At 37.2% G+C, this 12,487-nt stretch overlaps 1 protein-coding gene across 9 annotated transcripts in view; it reads left to right on the top strand.

Moving 5' to 3' along the window:
* The window catches only part of AKAP7 (A-kinase anchoring protein 7), a 127,327-nt gene that overhangs the window by 33,975 nt on the left and 80,865 nt on the right, over positions 1 to 12,487 (top strand). For all 9 annotated transcript variants that reach the window (XM_038526791.1, XM_038526792.1, XM_038526794.1 and 6 more), the window contains exon 5: positions 3,276 to 3,436. In XM_038526791.1, coding sequence (XP_038382719.1) covers positions 3,276 to 3,436 — 161 coding nt within the window. The remainder of the gene's footprint in view (positions 1 to 3,275; positions 3,437 to 12,487) is intronic.

The raw sequence follows: 12,487 nt of genomic DNA on the forward strand, positions 1-12,487 counted from the left end.
CTCCATCCGGCCCAGCCATCCAGCCCCCATCTGGCCCCCATCCGGCCCCCATCCGGCCCAGCCCGAGCCGGGGCTCCTCGCAGATCCTCACAGTTTCGCGAAGAACCAAATGTCCAGCGAGTCTCCGCGGCGTGAAGTGGCGACCTGGTGCGACCTCCTGGTACTGGGAATATTGTCCCTCCTCGGAGGTGATGAGCACGTACTGGCAGCTTAGCGATTCTTCTCTTTTTTTTTTTTTTTTTTTTTAAATTTTTATTTATTTATGATAGTCACACAGAGAGAGAGGGAGAGAGAGAGAGAGGCAGAGACATAGGCAGAGGGAGAAGCAGGCTCCATGCACCAGGAGCCCGACGTGGGATTCGATCCAGGGTCTCCAGGATCACGCCCTGGGCCAAAGGCTGGCGCCAAACCGCTGTACCACCCAGGGATCCCTGATTCTTCTCAACAAAACTGTAATGAAAGCTCTAGGAAACCAACGAGGCCTGTTGTAGGAACCACAGCAACAGCTCCTGGACCTCGCCCGCACAGGGTCCTGAGCCAGGTGCTTGGGGAAAAGGACGAACCAGGAACGGCCCCTACGCTCTGGGTCATGCAGCTGCCGTCATTAGATGCCCGCTGACCTGAAATGGCCATGGCAGATGACGAGGACAAACCGCCGTGTTCCAAAGGCACGAAGCAGTAATGGCATTTCAAAGGACAAAAGATTTCCTACTAGTTTGGGAAGCCAGGGAAGTGTCTGTGGCAGTGTGTTAGCTTGTATTTTTTATTTTATTAAAAAAAAAAAGGATTTATTTATCTTGCAGAGAGAGAGGGAGAGGGAGAGAGTGGGAGGGTGCAGGGGAAGGAGACCCCCGGCCCCCCACCCCACTGAGCAGGGCGCCCAGCAGGCTCCACCCCAGCACCCTGAGGTCGCGGCCTGAGCCCAGGGCACGACGAGCCAGCCGAGTCAGGGACCCGGTCACCTAGGCACCCGCAGCGTGAACCTTCAAAGGAGGAGCAGAATCAAGATGTGTCTTCACTCGGGGAGCTTGATAGTGAGAGAGGAACCGATCTGGTTTCCCGGTAAAACATTATATATATGAAGGATTTTCTGAGTCTCTGATCTTATTTATTTATTTATTTATTTGAGTCTCTGATCTTTTAATTTTACCTTCCATCCTATACCGTATAGTAAGCTGGCTTCTGTATTGTCATTTTCTTGTCTGTGTTCTTTTCAAAATCTAGTATGGTCATCGAGGTACTTAGTGATCTATCGACCAGTGGGTTGGGTGTGGGGTGCGTGGAAGCAGTTTCTAGAATCACGAATTTCTTCAGGGCGCCTGGCTGACTCTTGATGTCAGAGTCACAAGTTTAAGCCCCATGGTGGCTACAGCGATTACTTAAAAAAAAAAAAAAAAAAAAGATTTTTTTTAAAATCATGAATTTCTTCAGACACCACTTCAGGTCCTTTGTCCTCAGAACGTGGGAGAAAGGGATAGAAATTTTAAGGCCAAACCCAGCTGCTGAGCTGAAGAATGGCTGCGCTTCCTGCCTTAATTTCAGACGCACCTTCGGGGCCGAAGCCCCGTTTCAGAGCCGTTTCCTGGATGCGTACACTTTCTCCTCGGTTTACCATGGAGAAGTCTTTGTATAAAACATTCTTGAGAAGATACGCTATTCCAAAGAATTTGGAAGTCTGTGATACTTACCAATAGACCCCAGGACTCTTCCTCTCTGTGATGGGTGACGTCTCCTTGGGACTTCGTGCTCTATGCACCCAGAAAACTGAAAAAGCTGAAACTGGACTGACGTTGGATTATCTAGATTTTTTTTTTAATGAAAAATAGCATGTAGGATTCGCTGTCTATGAAAAGCCCTAGGCTTTTGTGTGGCCTACATTTATTTTATTTTATTTTATTTTATTTTATTTTATTTTATTTTATTTTATTTTATTATTTTATTATTTTATTTTATATTTTATTTTATTTTATTTATTTTATTTTATATTTTATTTTTTTATTTTATTTTATTTTATTTTTTATTTTAATTAATTAATTAATTAATTAATTTATTTATGTGGCCTCCATCTGAAATGAGTGTCTCGAATTCCCCAATCAGTGAGCGATGGGCCAGAGTGGGTGCCCTCCCCTCGCGGCTCTAACCCCCGCAGCCAAGGCCCGTCCCGCGGCTGGACAGGGACACACACTGTGTCTTCTGCACGGATGCAGTCAGCACAGATTGGGTTTAGGACGTGGACTGGGAGGCACAATGGCAAATGCTGACCTCTCCGAAGGTGTTTTGAAGTATTATTGTACGTTATGTTATGGCCTTGACAAGAATTGAAACTCGGTATGAAGTTATGGATGGAATCAGTTACAGACTTTATATATGAAAACTAATTTAGAAATACGAAAGAGCTAGAAAAGTACCTAAATTTCTTTTCACACATTTGACATATAATTATTGGTGAACAAATCACACTGATTAGTTGAAAATAAAGATGTTTTCTCTGAAGGGTATTTTAAGGCCATCTCCATTATGTAAGAATGTACCTTTTTCTTTTTGGAGTAATTGCTGCCATCTAGTGAGATTTTAATTTTTTCTCATAACGCCATACCTACACTAGAATTCTCTTAAAGATGGAAGGAATTTATCCTAATTTTTAAAATATTCCAAATCTGATAATGTTTGATTCATTCATATAGTAAACATTTGTTATTATGAAGAAAAATAAAGTATTTGAAACACAGAATAGTCCTATAATCACATACATTAAACAGAAATAAACTCAGATGGTTGTAGTTGGCAAATAGAAGATTGTATTTTCATTTAATCCAGTTACAGTATTATCTTATTATGAAGGCTGTTATGGTTTAAGAGATAATGAATATTAAGTTTTAGTGCTTTGCAGATAGTAATTACTATATTGGTACTTTTCATAAGAATCTAGAACTTTCCATATAATCTAATATAAGCTTTTGTGATATTAAGTTTTTTGGAATATATTATCAGTAATTTTTTTTTAGTTGCTTGTGCAGCATTTTCTTGATTAAAAACCTCTTGGTGAACTATAAAATAGTATTTTCTTTCATGTCTTTAATGTAAATTACAATTAAGTAAAGATTTAATTTACTTCTTCCATAATTTTTGTGGGAAATTAATGTTTAATTTGAATCACATGGGTTCGATTTTGAACCTTAATTAGAACAAATATCAAAACTTATCTTTCTAAAACTGATTGTTTCTTGTTTGGTTTTATATATTTCATTACTTAAAAATATATCATCTCTTCCCAGTGGTATCGGTGCTCTTTTGGAATTAAAACCATTTGTAGAAGAAATCCTCCAAGGAAAAGAGTTGATTTTGCCCTTTCAAGGGGTTGACACTTTTGGAAATCAGGTTGGATTTGTGAAGCTGGCAGAAGGACATCACATAAATCCGCTTTTGGAGATAGCAGGTAAAGCAAAACAGTAGCAAATCCATGGGAAATCTCCTGTATTGAGGAAGCAATCTCTTTCCCATCCCCAATTCTCTTAGTAGACGTTTGACGCCTTTTAGCTTTGGAGAGCCATTATAACCTTACGCTAGCAATGAGCTGCTTCGGTATTTGCATGTGTAGGTGAGCAGCCAAATAAAGCACCTGAAAGTTATCTTGAGTTTTTTTTTTTTTTCCTTTGAGTATGGTTGACGCACAATGCTCCATTAGTTTCAGGTGCACAACATAGTGATTTGATAAGTTTATACTACGTTCACCACGAGTGTAGCTACCATCTGACCCGGTACATCCCTCTTACAGCCACAGCCTTTATCCCTTATGCAGTGACTTTTATTCCCATGACTTCTTTTTTTAAAAATATTGATCCACTGCAGAGAGAGAGAGAGAGTTGGGGGCAAGAGCAGAGGGAGAGGACTCCGCTGAGTGGGGAGCCCGTTGCAGGGCCCAATCTCACGACCCAGATCATGACATGAGCTGAAACCAAGAATTGGACGCTTCATCGACTGAGCCACCCAGGCGTCCCCTGATTTACTCATTCCATACCTGGAAGCCTGTGTCTCCCACCACTTCACCCACTTTGCCCAACCTCCCACCGCTCTCCTTTCCTGCAGCTGTTGTTTTGGTCTCTGTATTTAGAGGCCTCATTCTGCTTTTTTGTTTGTTAATGCATTTGTTTTGTTTTGTTTTTTCAGATTTCACTTATAACTAGAATCATATGGTATTTATCTTTCTCTGTCTGACTTATTTCACTTAGGATAATATGCTTAGGTCCGTCCATGTTGTCTCGAATAGCATGATCCCACCTTTTCTATGGCTGTGTAATATTCTGGTGTATATATACCACATCTTCCTGTTGATGGACCCTTAGGTTGCTTCTGTATTTGGGCTATTGTAAATAATGCTGGAGTTAATATGGAGGTGCGTATGTTTTTTTGAATTAGTGTCTTTGTTTTTTGGGTAAATACTCAGGAGTGGAATTATTGGATCATATGGTGTTTCTTTGTGATTTTTTGTGGAACCTCCATACTGTTTTCCACAGTGACTGTATTATTTTGATTTTTCGACCTGAGGATATCTTGACTCTGGGCAGTCTGGATGGTGATGGGCTGGACTTAAGTATCTGCTAGGACTGTCCTGATCGTAAGTCTGCAGAATTCCAGTGCTTTTCATGACATTTGACATATATTTGGCATTAAGTAAGTATTGACAGTATGGATAAGAATCACTGATTGCCTATTCCGAGACTTATGGGACTTGTCCACCCCGTTCCAGAGAGTCCCCGAGTCCCTGAGTGAGGCAGCATCATTTTCCTCTGTGGTACTTTCCCCACTTTCTGTTTAGGTGCTACTCGGAGCAGGAGGTCCTTTGGTGATGTTAGAAGGTATCACAGGTTACTTCATGTAGCACAATTGAAAGTATGTAGTGAAGTAGAAGCAGAAAATTACAAAATCTGGATGAATGACTTTTGAGTTGATCTACAGATTGTAGTTTGAGTGTTAATCTACATGCTGTAAAGAATTTTTATTTTCATATCATGTCACATCATCTCGTGTCCTTTCATTTCAGGTTTAGTGATTTTTGGTTTGTAACAGACTCATCATTGGTCCATGCTCATTTAACTTTATCCATCTATCTACCTGTCTATCTGTCAATCTATTGGCCATCCATCCATCTATTTTTAAATGGTATCATAATCACCTGGAAATCCACCACCAAATAAAACACACAAAACAAAGTCCACAAAACAAAAGTTGGACACTGGTAATAATTTAACTGTATTATCCTTTTCATTAATCCATTATATGGCCATCCTTCATCATCCTGAAGTCAGTGTTTATTATTTCCTTATATTCTCCCAAAGTATATGTATTTTTAAGTGGTTTTAACCTTATGTATGATTTTTTTTGAGACATACTTTTTTTTTTTCTACTTAGGGTCATATTGTCTTTATGTTGTTTTATAGTTACCCATTCAGAAGTACATCTCTTGGGGTGCCTGGCTGGCACAGTCTAAAGGGCACGTGACTCTTGATCTCAGGGTCGTGAGTTCAAACCCCACACTGGGCATACAGCTTACTTAAATAAATACATAATTTTAAAAAAAAAGGGCATCTCTTTTTGGGTTAAGGGAGACATTGTGAGGATCAAGTTTCATTTTATTGTTGGTTATGTTTTCTTTTGTAGAGCAAAGTACATATAAACAAACATGCAAACAATATTTTTGAGTCAAGAAGGATTTAAAATTATTAGTTGGTCAAGAAAAAGGCAACTCTAACAGTTTTGAGAGCAGAGCATTTGGGATCCAATGCCCACAGATAACAAACTTAATCTGTTCTTCCTAACTGCTCTGGAGAAAATGCTAGGTATAGGTTTTTTTTTTCTTTTGGAATATAAATATCCCTGATCTCAAGAAACATTTCTAATTAGTCATTCATTCATTGTTCTTTTAAATAATTCAATGGGTGCTTGCAACATTGAGAATTCCATCCATTCTTAGCAAATATTCTCACAAAGGCAGTTTCCAGAATTGATGAAAGATCCATTGTATGCTGAGGAATGTGAGATCTTGCCAGCTTTCGTATGACTATGAGCCCAAGGGTGTTGGTTTGTCATTTTAGGAAAGGCCACTGCCCCTGTAATTCTTTTCTCAATGTGAGAGACTGTTACTTAAAAATATATATATACTTTTCTAAAATTTAAACAAAACGTTACAAAAATGGAAAATAGAGGGAGAATAGCATTCTGTCCTCATATAATCACTGCTTGTTATGCTTGCTTTTAATCTCTTGTGTATTTTATACTGTTGCTTTTGATTATACTTTTATGCACTTTTATAAGAAATCAATATTTAAATATGTATATGGAAAATTTTCATTGAAGTTTAGTGAATATATGGATTAATACCCCACATATATAATGTTCAGATACAGTGTTCAATACAGGGAATTTTTGTCAATATTTCACTTTATTGGATTTATTTTGACAAAAATGCCTCAGGATTAGTATTGCTTTAGTCCAACAGTGTCAGTAAATAATGTAATGTTTGTGTCACTTTTTATAAACTACTTATTCAGTGTCAGTAAATAATGTAATATTTGTCTTTGTGTCCTTTTTATTTATTTTTTATTTTTTATTTTTATTTTTTTGTGTCCTTTTTATAAACTACTTATTCAAATGATATAGTTCTACATTTAGAATTGACCAGAGCCCTACATTTCTTAAAACTGTAATAAACTATGTTTATGTATATGCCGATAAAAGAATATTAAAATCTTATTTGTTCAAAATTGTCAAGGTAGAGCTAGTTTGACTTAGTGGAAGAGCAGAATTTTTAAAGAAAATAAATTTAGTTATTAAAGTATTAATAAAGAAGTTTAAGTTCATATTATGAAGTAAAATTACCTTGAAAAGTAGTTGAACATTATAACTCATGAATAGTCTGATTTACCTAGTTTTTAGAGTTTTAAAACTTGCAAGTTAAAAGAAACAAACTCCAAAAAATTTTTTTTATTTAAATTAAATTAACATAAAATGATTATCAGTTTCAAAGGTAGAGGTCAGCGATTCCTCAGTCTATATAATACCCACTGCTCATTACATCATGTGCCCTCCTTAATGACCATCCCTCAAACAAGTTTTTAAATTATATAGTTGTTATGAAAAAAGAAGTGAATTTTAGACTCTAATATTTTAGCTTATTGTTGAAATATTGCAGGATAAAGAATAATTTAGAATTTTTAATGTAAAATTGAAGACATGTATTCTGTATTTTGGACTAATACAGTCTGAATAGATGTGTTTTACCATCAGTACTTGAACTATGCATACAGGTACGTTGCTGCCAAGTGTTATTCCCGGTAGATGCCAGTGAGCTGAAGACACTAGGCCCATCTTTGCCCATAGTGTCCACGCAGGGTGTGTGGCCTCAGAGCTCTGTGTGTCTGTCAGCTTCCTAGCCTGACCTTGAGAGATCCTGTTTTTCCAGAATAAAACAGAACCTACTTTCTCCTTTCTTAGCAGTACACAGGAGCTGATAGAGCTAAGAAGATTTTGAAAATTATGCGTTTATATGGCATTTCTCCACATCCTACAATAATGACATTGCACTGCAAAGCTTTTGTGTAGAAATGAATATGTGATCTCATTCCTTTATTTCAGCAAAAATATAATTTTGTTAAGATGTGTATTAGATTGAGAGATTGCTAAAAATTTAGCCTGCTAGAATTACGATAGTTCTTGCAAATCTTTTTTTTTTTTTTTAATGAGGAAAGTGCCCTTGGCTAGCATGATAGAAGATTCTAAGTGTATTTCTCTCACACAAGGAAAAGTGGAAGGTTTTTAGGATGTCCATTTGAACATTGCACTTTCTCTTACATTGACTGTCATTTCCCCCAAAGATGGGACCATATGTCTGGTTAACATCCATCACCTCACATAGTTACACATTTTTTTATTGTGATGAGAACTTTTAAGATTTACTCTGGCGGCACTTGGGTGGCTCAGTTGCTTGAATGCTGACTCTTGGTTTTGCCTCTGCTCGGATCCTGATCTCAGGGTGGGAGCCCTGCATCCTACTTGGCCTGAGCTCGAAATCTTGCTGGTTTCTCCCCACCCGCTGCCTCCCCTCAGCCACCTGTGTGTGTGCACGTGCACGCCCTCTATTCCTCTCTCACTGTATATTGTCCATTCATTATTTAAGCCTATCTGTAAACTTTTTTTAGGGGAGGGATTTTTTTTTTTTATATTTAAAATTTTAATTTCAGTGCAGTTAACATAGTATTATTTTAGTTTCAGGTGTACAATATAGTGATTCAGCAGTCCTGTACATCACTCAGTGCTCATCATGATAAGTGCCCTCCTCAGTCCCCATCCCCTAGCTCACCCCTCCCCTCTACCCCTCCCCTTTGGGGATCGTCAGTTTGTTGTCTATAGTTAAGGGTCTGTTTCTTGGTTTGTCTCTTTTTTCTTTGTTCATTTGTTTCTTAAATTCTACATATGAGTGAAATCATATGGTATTCGTCTTCCTCTGACTTATTTTGCTTAGCATTATATTCTTTGGTTCTATCTACTTTGTTGCAAATGGCAAGATTTTATTCTTTTTTATGGTTGAATAATATTCTATTGTATGTATATACCATATTTTTTTACCCATTTACCTGTATCGATGGACACTTGGGCTGTTTCCATATCTTGGCTATTGTAAATAATGCTGTAATAATCATAGGGGTATATGCATACTTTTGAATTAGTGTTTTTGCATAAGTGTTTTTGGATAAAGATCAAATAGTGCAATTGCTGGGTCATAGGGTAATCCCATTTTTAGCTTTTGAGGACCCTCCACACTGTTTTCCACAGTGGCTGCAGGTGTTTGCATTCCTACCAACAGTGCAAAAGGGTTGCTTTTCCTAAACATCCTTACCGACGCCTGTTGTTTTTGTTTTGTTTTGTTTTTGATTTTAACCATTCTGACACGTATAATCACGCTATTTTGATTACTGTAGCTTTGTAGTAAATTTTGAAACAAAGAAGTGTAAGCTTTCCAACTTTGTTCTTATTAATAGTTTTTGGCTATTTAGGATCCTTGGAGATTCCAGTGAATTTTAGGATGACTTTTTTTCTATTTCTGCAAAAAGTGTCACTGTAACTTTGGTAGGAATTGCATTAAATCTGTAGATCACTTTGGGTGTTACTGCCATCTTAGCAGCATTAAGGTTTCCAGTCCATGACCATGAGATGTCCATTTCCCAGTTACTTTTGTCTTTAATTTCTTTCTGCAATATGTTGTAGTTGTCAGTCTTTTACCTCCTTGTTAATTACTAAGTATTTTATTATTTTTGGTACTACTATCAATGGAATTGTTTTTTAAATTTCTTTTTCAGACTGTATTATTGATCTTTTATAAAACTCATTTCAGGGATCCCTGGGTGGCGCAGCGGTTTAGCGCCTGCCTTTGGCCCAGGGCACGATCCTGGAGACCCGGGATCGAATCCCACATCGGGCTCCCGGTGCATGGAGCCTGCTTCTCCCTCTGCCTGTGTCTCTGCCTCTCTCTCTCTCTGTGACTATCATAAATAAATAAATAAATAAATAAATAAAAATTAAAAAAAAAAAAAAACTAATTTCATGGGGCACCTGGGTGGCTCAGTTGGTTAAATGTCTGCCTTTGGCTCAGGTCACGATCCTGGGGTCCTGGGAGGGAGCCTGAGTCCGGATAAGCAGGGAGTCTGCTGCTTTCTCCCTCTGCCCCTCCCCCTGCTTGCACTCTCTCTCTCTCAAGTAAATAAATAAATAAAATCTAAAAAAACAAAAACAAAAAAACAACTTATTTCAGATATTACTTCCAAAATAAAGGCTTTTCTGATTTCTTCAAAATAGAAATGACTATTTTCTCCCCTAATCCCCCCTGTATTCTATAGATGGATATCTATGGTAGAAAATGTAATATTTCATTGTATTTGATTGTTTAGGAATCAGTGTTTCTCAATTAGAGTGAGAGCTCTTTGAGGGAATCTTTCCTCTTTGTGTCCCCAGAGCCTGTTATGTAATAGAGATCCAATAAATATCTTTTAAATTGATATGTAAACAAATGAAAAAATGTATGATGTAAACATAAAAGTGCAGTTGAAAGAACATTTAACTTTATGTAGTCTTTCTTCCCTTGTTTATATTCATGTCTAAATCTTCGCATGACAGTAAAATCCAGGCCTGGTGTCTGGAATCCCTGAAGGAGGGGCACCTGGGCGGCTCAGTCAGTTAAGCATCTGACTTCGGCTCAGGTCATGATCTTGGGGTCTTGGGATCGAGCCCTGCCTGGTGCTCTGTGCTCAGCGGGGAGCCTGCTTCTCCCTCTCCCGCAGCCCCTCCCCTTGCTTGTTCTCTCTCTCTCTCTCTCTCTAATAAATAAAGAACACCTTAAAAAAAAAATAGAATCCCTGATGGATGATGCACCAGCATTCCCTGACTGTTCACTTGGACTAGCTCATTGTTAAGATAAGTAGAGGGACCTGTGAGATCAAACGTAATGGCCTCATCACTTTCACTGTTGAGGGCAAGTGACCTGTCCAAGAACACAAGTTGAATAATAGGAGAACTAGGCTGGTGTTAGAATGCTCACCCAGAGTCTCTTTCTTCAACTGCAGTGGAATGAATGTGATTCCTCTGGCATCAAGGTGTAATTTTAAAGACTTGCTTTTAAGAATGAAATGTTTTAAAGTTCTATTTGACAGTTTTACAAGTAATCGATTGGAAATACCTGCTTAAAATGATGAGTATAAAAATTTTAAATTGAAGTTCATTTCAACATTATGCCAGCCGTTATGTTGAAGCATAGAGTTCAGGTGATTTACTAAAACATCTAAAAATGGAACAGTTTAAGTAGCGCATGGAAACAAGAATCCTTTAAATAGTAATAACCGTTAAAACAGTTGTATCACTTTTATTTAAAATTTTAGATGGCTAAAAAGTGATTCTAAAATTCTATCGAGATTTTTCATATTATATGTGACATAGTTTTACTGTAACTTACAAGGGTATATGGAAGTATCTTCCAGATGGGAAGACCTTACCACCTCCTGTCCTGTGGTGTATTGTCCCATCACAGATTGGTCTTCTTAAAACTAAAATCCAACTTATTATTTCTGGTGTATCTGAAATAGAATATTTAAATTTAAGAATATATTAGAAAAAAAGAATATATTAGGACTACCTAATTTATATTTCATATTCTAGGCTACTTTTATTAATAATCTCATTTATACACCTCAATAAAAAAAATTAACCTTTGTGATTATTCTCATATATCATGGTATCATATAAATATCCCTCACCATGTTAGAAACAGGGAAAAATAGCAAAAAAAAAAAAAGGAAAAAAATTTATAAGAAAGTGTATATAATTTAAAAAGTGTATATAATTAAGATTTTATTAAAATTGATCTGTTGTGGTTTATTTTCAGAGAACTTTTAGCAATTTCTTTACATTTTACATATGAATTTACTGTTGCTACATACTTTTTTATTTAAAGATTTTATTTATTTATTCATGAGAGACACAGAGAGAGAGAGAGGCAGAGACACAGGCAGAGGGAGAAGCAGGCTCCCTGCAGGGAGGCAGATGTGGGACTCCATCCCAGGACCCCGAGGTCATGACCTGGGCCGAAGGCAGCCGCTCAACCGCTGAGCCACTCAGGCGTCCCGTTGCTACATACTTAAGAGTTCACTTGAAGAAAATCTCCTATGTAAAAATATGTATATTTAAAATTTAAAAAAACAGGAAAAACTTCCTGGTACTTAGCATACTCCATAAATGTCTGCTGAATAAAACAAACAAACTCGCCCAAACAGATAAAACTGTGCTGTATTTGTTAGGATTACAAAATATTGTTTCTTTATTAAATTATTCATCTCAAAAAATTATTCATCTCAGTATTCTTTTATACAGCCAAGTCTCTTAGTGTTTAAAATACATTTTAAGAAATGGTTCTTCAGATGTTTTGCATCTTTAGCAATGAGGTAAATTATACTATTTAGGAAGTGTTCCTCGCTGACTTTTGAAGGGTATCTGATATATTTGCTGTGTGATTTTCTATTTAGTGCTTGGAGGAATGTCTGTGGTACTAGGAGGAATTGAACAATCTCTTAAATTATTCATAAGCTTCTCCTCCAGAACATGAGTTAACGTGGATGAAAAATGACATGTGGTTTTCACAAACTCTTCTTTCAAAAACTCTTCTAATCTCAAGAATATTTCCCTAACCATTACCCTGTAGTCTGGCTAAGCAATAGATAATATTGCTAATGCGGTGGGGGGGCGGGGGACAACAACACTAAGAAATACTTTTCCAAAAGAAGGCGACACTTTCTTTTTTCCCTATTTCTTTCTCCCTAGAGAATGTACTGTACTGGAAAACCACATTAATAACAAATTATCTGTGCTTTGTGACAAGTATTATTTAAAGCAGTATTATGGATGGCTCTCCATTATCAAAGATTTCAGGCCCAGTGAGTAATGAGAA

The sequence above is a fragment of the Canis lupus genome, chromosome 1 (genome assembly GCF_011100685.1).
Source record: "Canis lupus familiaris isolate Mischka breed German Shepherd chromosome 1, alternate assembly UU_Cfam_GSD_1.0, whole genome shotgun sequence".
NCBI classification, from domain to species: domain Eukaryota; kingdom Metazoa; phylum Chordata; class Mammalia; order Carnivora; family Canidae; genus Canis; species Canis lupus.